At 42.8% G+C, this 22,165-nt stretch overlaps 1 protein-coding gene across 2 annotated transcripts in view; it reads right to left on the bottom strand.

Moving 5' to 3' along the window:
• Positions 1-6,513: 6,513 nt before the first annotated feature.
• Positions 6,514-22,165, bottom strand: part of SEMA5A (semaphorin 5A) — a 440,583-nt gene continuing 424,931 nt past the window's right edge. For both annotated transcript variants that reach the window (XM_053657221.1, XM_053657222.1), the window contains 5 exons: positions 21,161-21,331; positions 19,416-19,571; positions 17,977-18,024; positions 12,962-13,173; positions 6,514-11,909 (listed from right to left, as the gene is read on the bottom strand). In XM_053657221.1, coding sequence (XP_053513196.1) covers positions 11,790-11,909; positions 12,962-13,173; positions 17,977-18,024; positions 19,416-19,571; positions 21,161-21,331 — 707 coding nt within the window. In that variant the 3' untranslated portion in view covers positions 6,514-11,789. The remainder of the gene's footprint in view (positions 11,910-12,961; positions 13,174-17,976; positions 18,025-19,415; positions 19,572-21,160; positions 21,332-22,165) is intronic.

Here is a 22,165-nt window from a genome sequence, read left to right as displayed (position 1 = left end):
GCATTGGCCCAGAATGGGAACCTTATTGTTGAGAGTTTTACCTTTATCTCTGCCTCGTTCACAATATTTCATGAGTTCTAGACTCTTTTTTTCCACCAGCATTACTGAAATATATACTTAACAAAAAATAATTTTTTCCAGTCAATGTTATCAGTTTTGACAAATAATACAGTAACATAAACAAACCTAACTCATTTCTACCCTCTCCCAAAATTTCCCTCTACCTCCCTTACAGAGAATGTGCTCCCCTGATCCTCAGCCCCAGGCAACCCCAAATGTTTTGTCAGTATGATTTTGCTTTTTCAAGAATTTGTATCAATGGAACCAGAATCACATCATGTGTATGTGTGTGTATGTGTGTGTGTGTGGCTCATTTTCTTAATCTCATGCTCTTGAGAGTTATTTACATTGTCCTGTGAATCAATAGTTTATTCCCTTTCATTGCTGATTCATGGGTATACCATAGTTTATCATTTGCTAGTTGCAGGAAATTTGGGCTGTTTTCACTGTTTTGTTACTATAAACAAAGCTGCTATTAATTTTGTATACAAATACTTGTTCCATGTTTTCTTGCTTCTTTGCATGCTTGGTATTTAATTAATGGATGCTGAAAGTTGCAAAATTGTGTTGTTTAATATTGAATTTTATTTTATTCCTGTATAGTGTCAGGACTTGTTCTGCTGATCAAGTTATACTGTTTAAATTCCCTTGACCATTTCAAGATTTGCTTTTAAATTTGCTAGGATGAATATGACTACATTGTATTTATTTCTTTATTTTTATTTTTTATTGTTGTTCAAGTACAGTTTCTCCATTTTTCACCCCACCATGCCCCTCCCATCCCCACCTCCCACCCTCGAACCTATCCCCTTTGGCTTTGGACATGGGTCCTTTATACATGTTCCTTGATGGCCCTTCCCCTATTATCCCCTCCCCACCTCTCTGGTTACTGCCAGTTTGTTCTTTATTCAATGTTTGGTTGTATTTTGCTTGCTTGTTTGTTTTGTTGACTAGGTTCCACTTACAAGCTAGAATGACATGTGGTATTTGTCTTTTACCGCCCATCTTATTTCACTTAGCATAATGCTCTCCAGTTCCATCCATGCTGTTGCAAAGGGTAGGAGCTCCTTCTTTCTTTCTGCTGCCTAGTATTTCATTGTATAAATATACCATGGTGTTTTGATCCATTCATTTACTGATGGGCACCTAGGTTGCTTCTATCACTTGACTATTGTAAATTGTGCTGCTATGACTACATTTTATCACTATGGGTCCCCATTCGACATTTATTTCTGCATTAGATTTTTGGACATCACACAAGCTATGGGTTTTTCTTTCTTGTTCACTATTGCCCCAACCACAGCTTGGAACTTGTTCCCACGTAGGCATGGAATTCATCCCTGCCTCATGAGTGACACTGCCTTCCCAGTTCCTGAGCCTGTACAAGAAGTTCCATTCCATTTTCTTCTGCACAAATAACGCCATCTTTGAGAGGCATCACTGCTTTTTTATACCCCCTACTTGTCTACAGGGATGTCTACCATCTCAATTAGAATTTTTACAACCTGTTATAACAAAATGTTTATTTAAGGAAAACCATGCATTTGCGGTAGAACTCTCTGGGTGGTGAAGCCTTACGTATTGCATTCCTATGTGCAGAAAGGGCAGCACAGGAATAGGGGCCTCAGTATAAAATGGTCATGGTACCTTCAGGTGATAGAAGAGCAATGCAGACCAGCTTTTCAAAGAGAAATAGTTTTCCTGTTCAAAACATCTAATCATTAAAGGGAGAATCTAATGCAATGTAGCAAATATAATCGTCTTCTTAAACAAGTCAAACATTGGCAATATTCTAATGAATCCATTTGTGAGTTATTCTGTTAACTTGCTTTGTGCTGCAGGCTGTCAAAATTCTGTAATAATGCCCCTGCCCCGTTGAGGTCCTGTGTGTGTAGGATCAAGGCATGTCTGCATTTCCCCCAAGTCCCTGCCTCTCCATTGTTTCTGAGCATCCCATTCTCGTCTTCCCATTGTCTACATTGAATTTGGCGAGGTGTGTGAGCTGTCACTCCTCAGGGTACTAGAAACATATTCAAAGGGCCTTTCTAGCTGGGTTGCATAGCAATTCATCGTCTCACAAAGGACGACCTTCACAAGCCAAAAAAACTTCCAACACAGTTCAACAATAGGGTTCATTGTTTCCTAGGTCCCATTTCAATTTTATTACACTATTGAAACTTGTTTTCTGAAAAGGTTCCAGAAAATAGCCTGACTAAATTACAAACTTAACAGTGAATGATTTTAAGACAAACAAGACAGCTGGCTATTTTCTAAGGAGTGAGAGATCACCCCTACATCATGACCTTCAGGTGTAGCAACTTGACGCTTGCCAAGACTGCCAAGAGGACCAAGAGAAGACCCATCCTAACAAATCTCCAGTCCCTGCCCATGGGGCCTTTCATTCTCCCAGCATACCCATCACCTCTCCCTCTTACTCTCTCTATAATGACAAAATCATTTTCCACCAAGTTGTGAGCCATAGCCTATGAATTGACTATCACTCCCCAGTAAGATCCTCCAGGGTAGTGATTCTTCTGGAAGCAGGAGTTTGACTCGGAGGTATAGAGGGGAACCAGCAGCCCCAGCTTCACCACATCAGCCACCTTAACTATTCTACACACAAAATGTTCTTCTTCCACTGCTCTCAAACACTGAAATTTGGCAAAGGCTACTTTGCATTAATGTTAGTGTGTGCAAATAAGTCCCTACCACGTGGTCTTGGAGTCCTACTATGAATGGAGCTTGCACCTTTGCATTCCAGCTGACCTTACTTTATATATATCACCTCTTACCTGCTGCTGCCTCTGCCCAGTAAAACACCTGTGGGAAATTCGAGGATCCACGCTATCTGAACGTCGATCGATTTTGATTTTACAACTTTCCCCAATCCTGTTTTTCATAAAACTTTTGAAAATATGAAGTAGCAAAAAACATCAGCTGAAAAATCAGCTGAGGAAACATATATCCTGGTCATAAGATATGTTTGCATCGGCGCTTTTTCCTCTAAAGTACAGAGCAGCCCGGGTGGTATGAGGGCCTCGGTCTCCGTTCTCTGAAAAGTTCAGAGGTTGGGTTTCAGTTCTTTTTACCCCATGGGGATTTTCATCATTATCCCTTTCATTAAAAGAAAAATAGATGATTAACAACCAAAACACTCAACACGACTTGTTTAAAAACTTTTTCTTCTGATTTTCTCAGAGACCAGGTTCATTATCAACCTTGATTACTAACCACAGAATATCTATTTTCCCCATAATTCTTGAGCAAGTTAAAGTATTTCACACTCTTTGGTTAATAATGCATACTAATAGTAAGAATATTACCTCAGATGTACAGAAAAGGTTCCTTCTTTCCTAAGAGCTGGAAGATGCTCACCTGTTTGAGCAAGTCCTTTTGCCATGATGTGGGGAGAGGAAATGGCTTTGCTCCAACAGGTTGCTCTGTATTGCACAGAACAGAGCAATCGAGAACCTAAATGTTTTTCTTTCCAGTGGCACCTCTATAATGGAAAATCATAACTTGCTTATTGTTTGTTGAACCCTCAGTTTTGCATCTGACAACCTGACTCAGTGTTTCCCTGTAATGGTCACATATCTGTTCTGATAATCACACGATTAGAAAGCACATTTCCCCTCTTCAAAAATTGTGATTGTTTTCCTTACTGCATTTTTATTTGTATTATTTTTATCATATTTTTAATTGGAAGTTTGTAGTGAGTTATTTTCAAAGTATGAATATTTTCATACTTGATTTCATAGTGTGAATATTTTATATTCCTTTTTTTCCTTTAAAGATTTTATTTATTTATCTTTAGAGGGGAAGGGAAGGAGAGACGGAGAGAAATATCAATGTATGGTTGTGTCTCATGGGTGCCCTGCTGGGAACTGGCTTGCAACCCAAGCATGTACCCTGACCGGGAATCGAACCGCGATCCTCTAGTTCGCAGGCCTGTGTTCAATCCACTGAGCTACACCAGCCAGGGCCTTTTCTTTCAAAGTTCCTCCAAATTATATAAGCTTCAGATGCTTTAAAAATGGGATCAGTCCTGAGTTTGTGCTGAAATGCACATCATAGTGAGTTCGGTGGAAATGACTGGAAGCCCACGGAAAGTGTCTCCAAATTCAGATGGAACCCCTACAACGGTTACATTTCCTTGTGCAAGTGTGTGTTCCCCTTGTCCCATCAGCAAACAAGAGTACCTTCTAGATTCAGGAGGCTTTCCAGCTGTTGTGCTTATCTGTGACTGTACGCACGTGAATTCTCTCTGAATGGCCCATTTGTCTTTCTGACAGGGATTTTCCAGGTGCCATGTTGCTGCCACGACTAAATAATTTCTCAAGGAAGGGTGAGCCCCGGCCACTAGGGGGCGCATGGTCTCAGAAGCAAAGTCATCCTGTATCTGCATCTACCTAACTAGAAAAGTAACAGAAATCCTGAGGCACAAGAGAGGAGAAAACTGAAGAGAAGTGTGGACAGGCATTTTCACAGCCCTAAAAGCCCTGCGGTCTTCACTACCTCTACCTTTCTAAGGAAAGATGGCCCATGAAACACCCACTGTGATGGACAACTGACCTTAGGCAGAGGTGTTCATATGAACACCTCGCTACTATCACCAAGCTCACACATATTCATGAAAAGCCATAATTCAAAGCTTTCTCTGTGTTCTATGTTAAGTCCCATTTTCAGAATACTAATAGTTTTTCAAACTAGGGATGAATTCTTACAGTTTCTGTGTTTTGAACGAGGGATCATTTTACAAAGTTATTTATTTTTTTTGGTAAGTTTTATTTCCTCTGTCATGCTTTTAGCCACCAGTCTTCAGAGCTCTGCACCACAGAGAACTATCAAATGTGTATCCAACGTCATCTTGTTGCTTTCCATTCTGGTTCTGGCTGTGATTACAGGGGTGAGATGAGAGCTTCAAATGCTTCCAAGGAAAACACCTGCCAAGCTGACTGATGAGGGAAAAGCCATTTCAGACATCATTTTCTGTTTGATTTTATAAACAAACCACTTTAAAGAAATAAAGCAAGTAAAAGTCCAGAAAAATAATATAGTTTCAGATATTATTTTAAGGACAATTTCTTTTTGTATTAAATACCCACAATTCTCCAGTCAATACACTCAATCTTTTCTGCTATTCTTCAAAAGCTTTTCAAGGAGACACTTTAAATGGAGATTTACAATACATATTCCAAACAGGTCCAGAAAGATATTTTAAATCATATTTCAATTTTATTTTTAAGAACATATGAAGTTTATAAAAAGGAGTTGGATACATAACCAATGTGAGAATGTGTAAATATTAGAATATATGATTGTAGATACATGTTCAGAAAAAAGCCACATGAAAGGAAATCGTGGTACATTTATTTATTCCATTCACTTGCTAAACTACCAGCCAAATGTAGGTTCTTCAAGGGATATTTTAATATTCCATAGAATACAAATACTCAGAATCCAAACTGAATTGGTCTGGAATGTGGGTTGGATGATGTTTTTTTAAAAACTCCCCATAAAATACTAATACACAGCCGGAGCTAATAATCTCCTGGATCATCCGCTTGCTTAATGGGGAGGCGAGAAGAACCCCCTCACAGAGCTGTAGGAGATTGTTCTTCTGAGAGTCTTCTAGCGCTAAAGGGCATCCAGCCTTCCAATAGGAGAGAACTCTTTTAATTGTGTAGCTTGGGTCAGCATGGCAAACACGAAATTAAAAAAATTTTCATTAAGTGGTGATTAAACAATTTAACTATTATAACATGCTTCACTAGTTTATATTTTTATATAGTTTTATTTTATTATAATTTTTGGCCTCTTTATTAAATGGTGGTTTTCAGCTTTTTGGCCAACTGAAAATTTTATATGTATAAAATTGTATATATTTGCGTGTGTATATATATGTGTATTATGTATATACCTATGTGTGTATATAGGTATATACACATATACATGTATATATATACACACACGTATATGAATTACTATATTAGACATAAATATATATCAGAGAGAGAAAAACAGTGAAATATAGATCTTAATAGTTTTCCTGGGGCCTCAGGCATCTTTTTAGCTGGGGGTCCGTACTAACTGATAGTGGTTCATTCTAGAAAAAGAGACTACAGCTTAACAATCACACAGTATGTGTGATACCAACTCCTGGTAAGTTAAAAACCTGACTGGCTCTCTATGTCATACACTGCTATTGTCCATGGAAATATTTCTGAGAGTCCTTTACCACTTCACAGGATCATGAAGCTGGTTGGTCCTGTCTTCGCCAACACTCAAGAGGCTTTAGGGTCTGCAGAACCGACGAGAGCACATTATGGGATTTACCCAGGAGGTCATCCAGTCTCATTTTGCTGAAACGCTCTCCTCTGAGTAGTGATTACTCCTTAGCACACCTGGGAACACGGGGGACTTTGACGCCACGCAAAGAAAAATGCCACTAAATTGTTTCCTAAATGGTAGGATTTATTTCAATGCTCACATACAATTGAATGAGACAAACTATTTACATAAAACCTAAGTACAAAAAATATAATACAATTTCACTGTACATAATCAGGGCTCTCTTATTGTTCCCAGACAGAGGTGAAGCGGGGGTTGCTGTGAAAGGAAGAGTGCTGTGCCATTGCCAGTACTTAGGATCGCTCTTCATGAATTTATTGTTTTTAAAAAAGATGAATTAGTTTGGTTTACAGGAATTGGCAACTTACCAAGAGCAGTGAACGAGGACTGCACTTTCACCTCCATAACGATAGCTCGTTTTAACGTATAAATATGCCTGTTTTCCTCCTAGTCCAGGCCGGGAGAGGTGTGAGGTGGTTTCTGCTGATTGGCCGGGTAACCCCCTTTGTCCACCCTCCATCTCTGAACTCCCACAACTGAGCCAATGAAACAGGCAATGAGCTCCCTGGGCTGCTGCCATTGGTGTCTTCAGCCAGTTTTTGAAAACACGGTATCTGTGAGGTGTCAGTAAACAACTTTCTTAGACACAGACCTGGGCAGCTCTCAAGTGAGCATTTAAGACCAGCGAACTGATGAACAGACAAGGTGAAAGTGAAGACCACTGGAAATTTGTATTTCACACTGAATGTAAGAACTGGAAAAAATGTGTGGTGTGTTCACTGGCCCTGTGAGGAAATAGTCGGCAATCCACAAGCATTCCAACAGGGCAACCAGATATGAATATATATATCCTTTTAAAAAAAGAAACAATCCCAAATAAGTTTATTTTGTACCACAAAACAGCAACAGCAAAGGAACAGAATGAGGCTTTTAACGTACCATGTTCAAGTCACAGCCAGTGACACAACACAAAGGGTTAGGCACACTCCTCTGGAGAATCCTACATTGGGCCAAACTTGTGCATTTTCCTTGCCGATGATGTAGTGCTTGGTGGTGAACATAGGTGCTTAGGTTAAAGGTTCATACTGGGCTTTCTTTCAAAGTACGGAAGTTCAAATGCGATTTTGCCAACAGTCATGGTACAGAGGAAGAGCAATCAACTTTAGCAGAGAAAACAGTTAACTTTCTTAACCTAAATAAACAACTTTGTGGACTTGTGAAGCAGCTTTGACACTGACTTAAAATATAAAGATAAAAAACAGCAGGCAATATTCTGTGCAGTTCTCTTTCCGCTCACCGTGTCTGTGGCCACTGTCGTCAGCCTCTCTGATTTTCCTACAGCTACGGACCTGCCTGACGAGGGACAGTGACAACAGTCTGTACCTCCCACAGGCATCACTGGCATTCCTACCACCGGGCACACACTAAGGTGTTTGGAGGAGGATGTAAGATGAAAGTGATGTCAGTTTCTGGGAGGCGAGGCTGGTTTCACCTTCACTCTGAACACACCTGGGCACCTATTCCTGTGCCACACCCCAGTGGGGGCACAAATACCTCTGAAGATGATGTGCTTCTTAGTCATTTCCTATTCCTGAGTTCAAAGAGGCACAGAAGAATGATTTTCTTTAAAGAACAGCCAATCAATCCCCTGCTTTGAATTGGAACCAATAACATCCAGACAAAATAATAAATCATTTTAAACAAGGCACTGGCATTTTCAGAGAAAATTAATCTATTTGAACATGTAGAGGGTGGCTCACCATACCCTCTTCTTGGCAAGATTTTGCTCCGAGCTTGTATTTATCCAGCATGTGAGCCATTTGAGCTACCATTCACCTAGTACTCGGGCCCTCTGGAATTACTCTGCCAACAAGCTGAGAAAAAACACGATCCTGTTTGAAGCGCTGTGGGCCTCACATTTCTGACTACATGTGGTGGGAGGAATCTTATTCTCTGTGCAATAAAATTGTTAGATAAAAAACTGCCATAAAGTGGTTGTCTGCCTCTACTTTACTCCTTTCCAGTTCTTGACTAGTTACCATCATCACGCCAACAAGGTGAAACATGTTTATTGAATGAGAATTGATTCTGGCTCTGGTCATGGGTAAGCAGCTTGACTGCTTTCTAGTATGAACTCATATGGTCTTTCAAAAATACTATGTGAGACAGCTTTCACTAGGAACAGGAGACATTGTATCAGTCTCTGAACTTGGTTTTGATGATGCTCTAAGTCTCTCTGCAGAGTGGAACTATATTTTCAAAGAGAACAGGTCTCCATTGCTGATGCTTCTGACATGTGCCGAATTTTCAATATTGCAACACAGGAACACTCAATAAAATTTTGATCTCCATGCTCCAAAAAGTATGTATGATGCACCTGTAATGTAAGTCCTGAAAAGGGTGGATACAGAAGTCATTTTAGAAATTTTGTGGCTTCCTCCTCCCCGTAAAATGTGGGTGCACTTTGGGCTGACAGGTGGCCACCAGTTTAGGCTAGAGAAGAGAACAATGCTGCGAACCACTTCCAAAGAATTTAAATGAGACTAACGTAGTTTCCTAATGAAAACCAGCAGAACTTGAACTGTATCCAGAAACAATCCTAAAAATTAACCTGTGATTAATGTCCGTTGACAACAGGTTCCTTTAGTGGGATTAAATTGCCTGGTGCAGTGTAAAGTATGCATTTATAATTGTGCTTCTTGTAGTAAAAGAAAAAAGAAGAGGAAAGAGAAAATTTAAAAAGTCACACAGAAATGAAAAATGTGACAAGTGTCCCTGAAGGTTTTGGCAGGAATCCCAAGTGTCCCAGCCTAAGGAAGAGCTGCCATTGGGGGGAGGTCCCAGGAGGCGTGGCAGGGCCCCTGTGAAGACCCACACGCGAGGGCTCCTGCCAGAAGAAGGGTTGCGGGGGCCAAGAATTGGCACCTGAGCAACAGCTCCATAGTGACAGCAACGAAGTTCCTCCGCAGCTGGTTAAAATGCTTAGGACTTAGCTGAAATTATTCTAAATGAGCTGAAATCTGTTATGCAAGAGGGAGAGAGAGAAAGAGAGAGAAACCAGAAAAACAAGGATAATTTTCCTTTGAATAGAGTGTCATAGAACAAATATGAGGGGATTTCTTTGCAGTGATCATTACAAAGATTTATCTAATCGACAACATAGAAATGCTGTCGCGGATGAAGGCTGTTTTCCCCAGTCATTGTCTGAGATTGATTAAAGACCAGCTTTGATATAATTTAGAAAGCACTTCCCATGAAGTCCAGTGGTGCTTTTTTAAAAAAATATTAGTTTCTTCTTTCCTTGGGGAAATAAAATAAACTTTTAAACTTAGAAAAATCTGAGGAAAGGGATTCAAAAAAGCAGCTAACATGATACACAGTGAGGATATTGTTCTTATAGGAAAGTGATGAACTGGGTTGGAGCATCCAGTTAAAATTAGGAAACCAGCTGGCTTCACTGTGGACTTTCCCCACAGACAGAGCGACCCCACACAGCACACAAGGAGTGAGGCAGTGCACCCTGGACCCCCACACGAAGACCCCCGTGTGACGCTCACCTGCAATCCACCAGGCCTCCCAGAGCCTGCCTGCTACTGAAATCTCAATTTCAGTAGAGACATGTTTGCAAATCTGGGGATAGGAAGATATTTTGAACTCAGTATTACTAAACACAGGATTTTCCCAACACTTTTTGAAACTATTTCTTTAAATGGGGTAGGGTAAAAACACACATACACTAATAAGCCCATGTTTACCAATGCCCACACTACATATCTTCACAGATCTGAATGTTCATTGATTAATAAAAACACATTTCGAAGTCCACCCATGGCCTTTATCTCAATGCCCTTGGCATTAGATGAATTCTTTCAATCTTGCTCCGACTTTTAATAATTGTCCAACCAAACGTCATGTCACGTATCAGCTGTTGGTGAATAATTTATCCTTTTTTTTCCCCTACTGGGGACCACTATGAATTGTATAATACCCTGAAATGCTCAGAAACAAAACAATCAATAAAAACCCTACTTCTGAGTACCCCGATTTCTCAGGCTACATGTTGAAACACTGTGGCCTCCATGCAGGGAGACGTGGGGGTGAGTGGATGGGAAGGCAACACTAGGTTAAAACCAAAAGGCACCAGAGCTAAACGTCTCCTCCTCACCTGACCCAGAGGTGGCAACGCCACCTGGGAGCTGGGGGGAGCAGCTCACTAAACACAGCAACGAGCAGCAGAAAGCAAGCTTCACACATCATTAATGCTCTTGGTAGGGGCCGATCGCCAGACGTCAGTTCATTCAGGGAAATGGAAAATGAACGTTAGTTCTTTCAGTACTTTCCATAACATGAGAAATTTTTTTAAAGTCTCTTACAATTACATTTTAGTACTTTCAATACTGTCTTCAGGGGCATCATTAGTGTTCAAGATTTTTTCTTCACAGGGAGAGAGGAAGTGTAGGGTCTATGCAAATGCTACACGAGTCATTATTTTACAGACTTGCTCTTCAGGACGTTATGATGGACCAGACAGGTGGGCATCCAGGCCAACTGCATGGCCAGGTGCTCCCTGGAATGCCATGACATCCCAAAGTCAGAATAAGGCTGGTTTTGCAGCAACCTGCGGAACAATCTCCCCTTCACTGTGTCCTTGCCTCTCCTCTTTCCGCTTACCTCCCCAAGTGGTAACACAGGAACTGCATCAGGACCAAGGATGGGGTGTCTCAGAGCCCATATAATCACCTCTGCAGATGCAAACCAGGTTGCATCCTGGGCTTCCTCCGGCATGAATCACTCCATGTCCAAGCACACAAGTGGCTTCCTAGAATTGCACAGTATTCTCCAGATGGGGGAGATGGGAGATTCACAGAAGTCACTGTACGACCACATTCAAATTCTTCATTTTATCAATACCATGGACCTAAGCCCTCCTTGTGTGTGTCTGTCTACATGTGTGTAGGGGGCTCTCTCATAAAAAGTGACTATTTTCTTGACTTAAAACATCATGAAGATTTATGCTCCAGAGCAAGAAGAGGCTCCTATTTCTAAAGTCTCCTTCCAATGCAGATGGTACATTTATTAAAAAGCTCAAGGAAACAACTGACTTGTTAAAGAAATGGACTGAGCACAAAAAGAAACTCCACATCGTGGCTCATTCAACAATACGACCAAGTATTGTAGAGCAGATTTTCACAACGTCATATTTAGATTTTGGTTGCTTTTAAGGACATCTACTTTTGGCAGCAATGGGACACTTGCGGCTTGAAATGCACTTGAAATGTACCCAAACTTCATCTCTGAAGTCTCAGAAACATGGGCAGTCATGGAGCACAGGCCTTGAGGAACTGGGGAATTTCAAGGAGCCAAAAATATAACAACTATTAGTACTCATCATAATTATTGAGATCTGTAAAGTAGGCGTTGGAATAAGTCTTCCCGGTGAGATGCGGGTTGAAGTATTTGTTTCTTTCCTCTAGGATCAAGTTGTTTTTATTAAATGCCTGTAACACATAAAAATAAAAAAAATTTAAGTGGTATTTTAGAAAGAGAATATAATGAGGAGGTGACTGTGTTGAACTTGAGTTCTCTCCTAAGGCTCTATTATTGGAAAATGTGTTTCCTCACTTAACTGCTTCCTAATGTCATCAGCCTTGTTGAAGATTTGCCTCATAACTAGAATAAGGTGGGCAGTTTTTATATCTTCCAGTTTATTGCTGAGTTTTAGGCAGGAAGTTTCCAACAGTGATTGGGAATACATATTGTTATACTCATTTAAAGATGAATAAACTGTTCGAGGCATTTCATATAAATTACTCCACTGATTTTCATCATTTTCAATTCATTGAGAAGAAAACGGGAGGCTCTGTGAGTATGAGTTACAGCTGGTAAGTGACTCATGAACCCAGGTCTGCCAGCTCCAATGCCAATACCCTTCCCACCCCTTCTTCCAGGGAATGAGGAGGAGACTGGTCATTCACTTCAAATTTCTGGGGCAAACACTAAGTTAACCACTCATTGAGGAAATTCAACAAAATACAGCAGTCACAATGCACTTGTACATCACACAAAGCTTCACTGTGCTTGAAAATTATTTGAGGATAGTCTTTACAATACTGTGACAATTTTTCTCGGATTGCCATCCTGGTGACTCCTGAGCTGGACCTGTATATCTTACTGCCCAAGCCTGGTCCTCATTACCACGACCCAGTACGTATCTGCCCTTGCCCGGGAGCTCTTCTCTTTGGCATGACCTCCCTTTGGATGCAGAAAGCACAGTGGAGGCAGAGCTGGACACTGGCCAATGACCCAATATTTCCCAGTGTTTTATTTGTTGCTGTTACCATGTCTCATTTCTAACCTACATTCTGAATACGAGACTCTGAATATGTTTTCACAGGCAAAGTAAAGCTAAAAAGCAGTCCATCATAAGCGAAGTCCGTTACCTTGCCCTACACCCTCACCTGCACCACCACCATTGTGCCTTGTCAAGAGCCCCAGGGTCCACCTGCCTTCTTTGTACCTCTGGTTGCTGTGGTTGCTGCCTGTCCCTTACCTTGATGGCCTCCACCGAGTCGTACTTGTCCAGTTTGTTGATATGGTTCGTTATGCTGGTGTTGAGAGGGGCGGGCGCGATGGGGTGGATGACAGTGGCATCGTGGGATTGCTGCTGGTACCGCTGGCAGTAGGTGTAGACCAGGAGCGTAAGAAGGCAGCCCAGGATGGAGCTGCTCAGCCCCACAGCAACCATGTGGAACATGTTGAACTCTGGGAAGAGAGCGTCAAAGGTGGTGCTATACTGGAAAGGAACACGCTACACAACAGCAGAGGGCTTCAGTGAATGGAGAAAGACAACGTGGAAAGCCCCATATCCATCTGAAATTAATCATAGTGTCTTCCCTTGAAATGGCATGGCCACCAAGACACTGCTCCAAAGCGAACAGAGTGTATTTTAAGTTAATGCTCTTATGTATTGTAATGAGTCCTTTGGAAATCACCTTAATATACTAGCAGAAGTTTTTTTTAACTTAAAGAATGTTCTTCTCTTTCAAATGCAGCAGCTCTATGACCTATGGGATTTCTAGGAAACATGTGCTCCAGGCTCCTGCACAGTCTGGGCGTCCCCACGGGCACATGGCTGTGCCCCTCCCACAAAGGGAGAAGGTGTTTACTGCTTCTAATACTGCTCGCCTGCAAGCCACACTTTTCTTTATTATCTCATTTTATTTAAAAATGAGTCTACTTCCATAATTCTTATGTTTCTCAATACATCTTTGATTATGAATATGAATATATAACATAAAAAGTATAAAAGGGAATACAAGAATAACTTTTTTCTTTCTGAGAGGACAACTATAGCCAGTTTCTGGTGTGCTTGCCCCCAATTCTCTGCACACCTCTGTGCTCTGTGTGTGTGTGCGCACACAAAAATATTATGCTGGGTACCGCTGTTTTTCACATACATTTTGGAGATCTTACAAAGAAAGTAGGGACCATACAAATAAAAAAAGAATTTGTGTCAAGGAAATAAAATATGATCTTTCAGTGGTCATGAAAGGACCCTCTTTTTACACTTTTTTCCTGTTTAATAGACTCTGAGTTATTTTCCTTGAGTTATGAGCACAAAGCATTGAAAAAGTGGTCAGGCGTGGATTTATGACCTTAACATAGCAATGGCTCACGTGACATTGAGGTAACATAAGCACAACCTGCCTAATGTCTGAGAAACAGCAGGAAAAAAAAATAGACATTCATGGTGTGTTTGTAAGACACTTTGCAATTAGAGTGTCACGCCTCTCAGGGACTAAAAGACCATGCTGGGCTGTGTTGGAGAAGGTGGGCTTGGGGAATATCAGGCAAAGCAGAACATGACCTTCCTCTTACTGCTGTGTTGGCCCTGTGTAGCTGGCCAGTTGTTTGTGGGTTACTGGCCTTATGTGTCTCCCCTGCACTGGACACATCATGAGGACCTGGCTTTTTCCCTCAGGGTGTCCCCTCCATTGGCCACTAATGGGTGCACTGGTCACTAAGTTGAACCTGCTCCCACCCCTATCTGTCCACACTGCCCCAAGTGGAACCAGTGCAGAGGTGAGTCTGCAAAGCTGCAAAGTGAGGGACCTGGGGCTCTCAGGAGAGGAGAGCTGCTGATCTGCCCCCCACACCCAGGCCCTAGGGCATTTGTACCTTAACCACTCGGGTTCCTCACCAAGGGTTTTTCAAGCAGTCTTTACCTTACCTGCGATCCACAGCAGGTGCTGAATGTCTCTCACTTGTCACTAAACCCTGACTTCTCCCTCTAAGCTGTGCCCCTTTGCTGTTCCTGGGCACTGCATTATGGGGACCTGGGCCCTGAGAGGGGGATCCTCTTTTTGAGGGGGATGGACCCTGGGCTGAGGATTCTTCCTGGTGCACTATGAGCATGACCAACACACTCCTACTCACACTGAGACTCCAAATGACGTGATATTCCCACTGTAGGCATCTAGTGTGTTCAGTGCAAAGGGCTGGATGATCCAAGAGGATGTTACTAGAACATTCCACACTTAACATCCACTCCGGGCACCCACCTCAGTCTTTCATGTTTTGATTATTTTGTCAATAGTTTAGCAAATCAAAAGAACTTCGTAATTTTTTTACTTTTCCTGATTTTGCCTGAAGGTACGAGGGCTGGACCGCTCCCAAACAGGGGCAGTTGGATACAGCACCTGGGGACGTTCCCGCAGCGACCACTGCAGGTGTCACTCTAACACAGAAGCTGTGCTCCAGGTACTCTAGTGTTGTCATTTCTTGATACTTTAGGGTTGAGGCTTCCTGAAGGGATTGTCAGGTATGAATCTAACTACTCTCTGCCACACCGGAAACATATTTCATTGTAACGCAGAAGATGCATGACTCTACCCATATATAGACGCTTTGTCATTAGTCAGCTGCGTCATTCCTCCAGGTGTCCTCCAGGGAAGGCTGGGGCCACTGACATCTTTTTGAGGATTATACCGTCCTGTGTCTCGTGCAACTAAAAATAGCTCTCTAGGTTGAAAATTTTCAAAAGGCTCAGATTTTTGCATAAGGAAAAATAGTGCCTCTTAAATCTCTTGAATTGGCTTACTGTGACTCTCTGCTTTGAATATGCTTCTGTTGCTGTTATTTTTGGTCAGTAAAGTTGGAGTAGAGACCAATTGCCTGGCTGGTTCAACTTCCTGATTTTCTGTGCAAAACGTGATTGATTTTTTGCAACAGACTAAAAAAAGACATCCACACTATCTCCCAAAACATCCTTGCTAGGAAATTGTTTTTATCTATCAGCTCAACAATCAAATCCATCCGACCTCTTACCCAGCTATCCTGGTGTGTGACTGTCAGTAGCCTAGAGATCCAGAAAATTAGTTCTGAATACTGTAATTAGTTTCTATGAATTAATCAATAGCACCTCAAGGATTGATTCCTTGCTGTTATTTGGCACAGCTGGTCAGACACACAGCAGCAGCATTTTGGGATGGGAATGGACTTTGCCTTATGTCTTCCTAGGAGCTCAAAGCCTTGGAAGGACTCCTGCTGCTTAACCGTCAGGGGGCTGGCCAGGGAAAGTAGTTTTCAAACTTGTGGCAGATGTGGCGGGCCTGTCGACTCTGCAGAGATATCAGCTGGTGGCTTCCCTCAGGACAGGATCACTCCCTACAAATACCACCCACTCTGGGCCTTCGCTGCCTCTGAGGTCAGCAAACATGCCAGCTGACACCCTGGTGTTGTCCAAGAGTTTCCACTGACTGGGGTGCTGTGGCTTCAGCACCCTCAGACACAATCCTCCCACATACTCTTCCTGTGGCACCCTGAGCTTCAAGTTCACACTGCGACCCCAGCCTGGGTTCACACTGCCTGGATCCAGCCTGGCCTCCACTGCTGGCCACCTGCGTCAGCTTCAGCTTCAGCCAGGGATCCCACCTCTCTGTCCCTCACACTCACTGCCTACAAAAGGCAGATAAAAACCCATGACTGAGTGCTTTTCCTCAATCCCCAAAGCCAAAATCTCTGAAAAGGGCATGACCTGACCTGACCCATTTGCTACAGAACTGACCAGAAGTGCCAGGAGGCTCATTAGAATATTCACTCCACCCACACGTCACGGCAGCATCTTTAAAGGAACTGGTTACCTGGTGTGGCCCCCAGATCCTGCCGGGGCATTATGTAACATACAGTATATGCCCCATGTGGCCATCTGCAATCTGAAGTGTTCAACTCTAAAACCCTTCTTCATCTCTAATTCTTTTTTACATAAAGAACTCTGGACTTCAGCACTTACGTAAATGCTCTTTGTGAGGATCAAACAGGTTTCTTCTTGTCGTTTAATGCAGTGTCTGGCTCATAGTGACTGTTCTCAAATACGAATGAATTCTTGTGACTATTTTCATTTAAAGTGGCATACATTCATCTTACAGGTGGATCCTGAGTTAGTGACTGCCGTCTGTGAACTCTGACCTGACCCAGGTCAGGCACCGGACACTATCCCTGAGGATAGGACTATTGGTTCTTTATGTCCTCATTATAACCTCCAGGCCCCTCATTAAACTAGCACAGAGTGGGTGCTCAGCAAAGATCACTGAATAACTGGATTGCTACATGCCCGACTAGACAGAAAGAATGTACAATAACAGATAGTGAACACTGATTATTAAGTGTAGTCAATAATGAGAAGTACATTCCTAATACATGCCCAGAAGCACCAGACTCCGTCTGAGAAGAAGCAGAGACCGAAGCCCCTTGGGTTGAGTTGCTTGGGACTCCCCTGGTGGACGGATTATGATAGAAATGGTTATTGATAGGTCATAGGCCTATCAATACACACATGTGACAATGACTGTCTTGGAATAGGTTTTAGCTCCAACTAGCAAAGGTGGACCAAGGCTGGGCCTGGATATATGGACAGTGAGCTCCTCCCATCCAGATACAACAGACACAGACAGTAAAGTCCAAATTTATCATAGACTTCAATCAGAGAATGTTAATTTGTGTCATTTAGGGTTCTGGGAAGTTTGAAACACACCTCTAGAGATATGGGTAGAATATTATACCCCCTTATAAGTTTGTCGTTCCAGCAATCTGGAGATCTGAGGCTGACTGCCATGAATTTGCATTATAAATATAAACAAATCGTTCAAATACTCATCAGAACTCTAACATCAATATTTAGCATCTGTACAGTATCAAGAAATCAAGCACACTGGTTCATAAAGCTTAGCATTCACCAGAATCACCTGAAGGGCTTGCTCAACCACAGAGCGCCTAGTCCCACTCAAAGAGGTTCTAATTCTGTAGATCAAGCAGATGCTTGAGCATCCGTATTTCCCTCAAGTCCCCGGGTGGTGCTGGTGATGCTGGTCTGGGACCCCACCTGAGAACCACTAATCCAGATGTCCAACATTGACTCTTAGCATTTATGGTCTCAAAGCATAAGATGCTTGGGATCCAGTCTGTTGTGTTTTTGCTTTTTTTTTGGAATGACAGCAGAAACATCATTTGACCAAGAGCAGAAAATACCAGAAATCATTGAGAAAGTAGCGAAAAGGAAGAACTTACCTCCACACCTTTTCTCTTCTACACTACTGGATCTTGCCACAGATACTTCTGGGAAAACAAAAATCCAATCACAATGTATAAAGGGTATTAGGAAGAAAGATCATATTAGTGATTCTTTAAAAAATATCTGATGATTTTGAGTTTTATGTGAGTCAAGGTCCCAAAAGCCTGCTTTTAAAAAATTTATATTTGCTTGTGAGTTGGTTTAACCAGCCCGAGCTGTGCTTGGTCAGGATCATCTTGACTGGGAAGGGGTAAGTGCCATTACCACAGGGAGAAAGTGCAGTGGTCCCTGGTGTTGAGACCTGGGCACCAGCTTGGAAACAAGGCCAGAGAATGTGTTGATTTTCTGTTATAATAGTTCTGCCAGCCGTGGAACGCACAGTGTTTGTCTGAGGTCTTCCTGACTCAGATCTTTCGTTCCATCAAAGCCATTGTTGTCACATTCCCTGCAGAGAGCACCAATCCACCAGAGCTCCAAGGAAATGGCCAGAACAAAGTCCCTATTCAGAGCCCATTCGTGCTCTGCATGCCACATATGAGCTGCCAATGTGAGGAGAAACCCACCCAAACAGTAAAACATGATTTCAAAAGGCCAGAAACATTCCTCTTTCCTGTACTGATTCTTCACTAGATAACAAGAATTAAAAATATATCTATGATTAAAAAGGAAAACAACAACAATAAACATTGCAGTTTTATACCATGCATGATTGAAGTGCCCCATAGGGCCAAGGCTAATTCGTTTTTCTAAAATATTATCTCTTCCATAAATGGAGGGAAATAAATATTACCCAGTGTTACTTTGTAAGAGGCTGGTCTCTCCTTTGGTTCGTGTCTCATCGCTAACTCACACAGTGGGCGTATGTGACTGGCTGTGTCAGTATATACACCAGATCTACAGCCAGCATGTGACAGGTGACTACCTACCGCTAAAAACTAAACACCAATTTCACATGGAGAAGCCAGTGGCAAGAAGGCCAGTTACCTTTTCTCCAAGATACGTGCAATTTCCCAAATGGATTCCCATTTCCCAAATACATGAAGATCACATAGTGAGGATGCTATTTCCTCCTTTTCTTGGGCAAACATATGCACACAAGCATTGCCAAAATATCTCACTTAATAATTAAAATAAACACACCACTTAAATTTTTTAGCAAAATCTTCTGTATGTGTTGTAGTCACTAAATTGTAAAAGACAACACTGTGCTTATAAAATGTCTATGTGTTTTTTTTTTTAATATCAAAACTCATAGCCTACATGCCAGTCTATACTGGCAGTTATCTATAAATCTACACTTGAATCACCCTGGAATCACAAGTTGATAGAATCTATCTGTTTCACCCTAGGGACCTCAAAGAACAGTAAAACTCTATTTGATCACTCATTTTCTGTTTGAATGTAGGCAGTGATTTTACACACATTCTGCCCTTACCTGGGATGAAATTGGAATCAAAAACGCACGGCCGGCTCTCCGTGGTGTTCCCTGAACACTGGCTGCCCACTGGGAACAGCAGGACGCACTGGCGGGCGCGGACCTGGACCCCAGACACGTCACACTCAGACCAGTCTGACCACTCCGACCACATCTCTGCAGCGACCAAGGGTGGGGAAGGAGGCAACAAGGCCCACTAAGATTAGCCAACGTGAAAGCAGGGTCAGGTTACAGCTACATATGTGAATTCAAGTCTTCATATTAGGTTTCATGGGCCTGCATGTAACTAAGATGTGCTCCTATCTTCTTAGAAGGCCAGTGCATACAATACACACAAGCAGGAATAAAGGAACCGGTATATAGTGGACCTGAAATAATGTGCTTAAAATACACTTGCTAAAATCACATTATTTTCGTGCTATAAAGTAACTGGGTTAGACACTCAGGCTAATTGGTGATGTCTAGCTGTGCACAGAGCACTAGTGGTGGGGAGCCGAAGCCGTCTACACAGACACCATTTCTACCAGGGCAGTACTGATCCTCCGCAAAGGGGATTTGCACAGAGCAGCCCTCAAACGCTTTCCTGAGGAAACCCTCCAGGCCTCACGCTCAGGCGGGAGGGAGGAAGAGCGGCCACTCGAGAGAAAGCCCAGGGGCTGTGTTCCTGAGAAACACAGGGCTGCATGTGTTCTGCCGCCAAAACAGTCCTGCAGAGTCACTACACCCCAGTCAGGCCGTACTTGAGGTAGAATTCATCTTATCTCATGGTTACTGTCATGAAAGCTCATGGAAATCAACGTAAAAGTCTTGGGTTAAGGCCAGAAGTTGAGCCATACCAGGTCCCTTCACCCTGAAGTGGAAGATTTGCCAGGATTTGTTAAATTCACCCAGGCCTACAGATGACATTCATATTTGAAGTAAGGAGGTTACACAAATGAACTTTTAATATTATTTATGAAGTATTAATCAGCATAAAAATATATTTCTATGCAGTTTGTTTTTTTGCCCCCTCTCTAAATGCAAGAATGTCAGCATCGTCTCTGCAGGTCAAGAAAAATTTGGAACTCAAACTTGTGCCTTAATCCAATGAGAGGAAAGACCCATCTAAATGGTACAGTTTTCCCTTAAACATCTATCTGTCAAGTGACAGCTGTCAGGACAACTGAGAGTTTGGTTTCTAGGTACTATTCAATATAAATGAAACCTTCTAGAAAGACCTGCAGGAACAAGTTTTCAAAAAAGCAGAAGTGTTTCAATGTCAAAGTTAGGCCTCATTTTCATTCTCAGTGGTCTCCCTGCCCCACATGTTGGAAAACAGAGCTAATTCCTGGCTGAGGAGCTGTGGGAGCTGGTTCAGTGGCACCAGCGTCAGCCAACCTCAGCGCTCGGACCCCACGGCCCTGAGGCCTGCCTGTGAAGCAGCTTTGCAAAGTATCCATGCTCCCACCCTGGTTTTCCACAACATAATCTCAGATTTGATTCTCAGATTAAACATTTTATAAACGCCTTGTTATCACCAGCTTCTGCTACTAGTTCTGAAACTATGGCATGGTGACAACCATCTTACCATCTCATTGCAGAACAGGTGTTCTCATCACGCAGAAAACCTGTTCTGAAGTCATGGCAAGGGTGACAGTGTGAGGTTGGTGGCTCTCCTCTTTCAGCACCTGCGATGTGGCATGATCCATTTCACCGTTTCTAAATCAAGGGGACAGGCAAGTTGGTCCCGAAATCCCACCGCTTACCAGGGCAGGGCTGCGTGTTGCAGAGAGCCTCTTCTGTGTGCAGCCCCAGGCAGATGTCTCCACCGTAGGCTGGGGCTGGGTTTGTGCACGAGCGGGTCCTCATGTAGTGTCCACCGCCACAGGTCGCTGAGCATTTGGACCAGGGGGACCAGCAAGACCACACGCCATCCACTGGGAAGGGGCACAAAGTCATATTGCTTCTGAAATGCAAAATCTGACGGGTCTGATGGGGCTATAAATGGCGCGTGTGTGGCAGGAATGGGTCTGTGAGGCCACTGACCACTCACATCGGGGTATTTGGGGTCTTCTGGTGAGGGGACCTATTTTGCATAGTCTTCCTTTCATACTTTCAGTTCCTCCTACTTGTCCCTTCAGGAAATATCTCTAAACATAACACGTAAGCATGAGGATGACGAAGGAGCACAGTGCACGTAACACAAAATCCCTATCCCTGGGAATGACTGTGAACCACATTCTGCTATGATTAATGTGAAGCCCCACCTTGCTCTTGCCTTTGGTAACTGCACAAGCAAGTTGGCCAGGGGAGACTTACAGCCAAGGACAGGTCGTTCCAGTCACAGCCTTCCTTAGTAACTGAGTTACAATTTGCTCCAGGACGAAGAGATAAAGAAAAGGAGACAGGTCCAGTGAAGGACTGTGGAGACACTCCGAAGATGCAGGCACCACACCGCCCAACAAGCCACACCACACAGACTCAACGGTGTGCTGATGTGACAGACTAAACACAGGACCTGCCACCTGCAGCCAGACTGCAGGTTAGAAATGAAGGCGTTCTGTGACTTGAACATAAGGCAAAACTGCTTCCTGATGAACTGTTGCCATTGCTATCTGTGACTCTGAGCAGTTCTCCTGCTTTCTCCAGGCTGGGCTCCTGATACCTGTGGATGGGTTTCCTTGGAGAGTGCTGGGTGAGCAGACCCACCTGGATCTCGGTGCTCCCTCCTGCATTAGCTGAGGTTAAACTGAGACCTCCCGCCGGCTCCT

Source organism: Artibeus jamaicensis, unplaced genomic scaffold (genome assembly GCF_021234435.1).
Source record: "Artibeus jamaicensis isolate MK-2021 breed Jamaican fruit bat unplaced genomic scaffold, CSHL_Jam_final scaffold_369, whole genome shotgun sequence".
NCBI classification, from domain to species: domain Eukaryota; kingdom Metazoa; phylum Chordata; class Mammalia; order Chiroptera; family Phyllostomidae; genus Artibeus; species Artibeus jamaicensis.
Note: the sequence above shows the minus strand (reverse complement) of the source record. Positions and strands in the feature narration are given on the sequence as shown.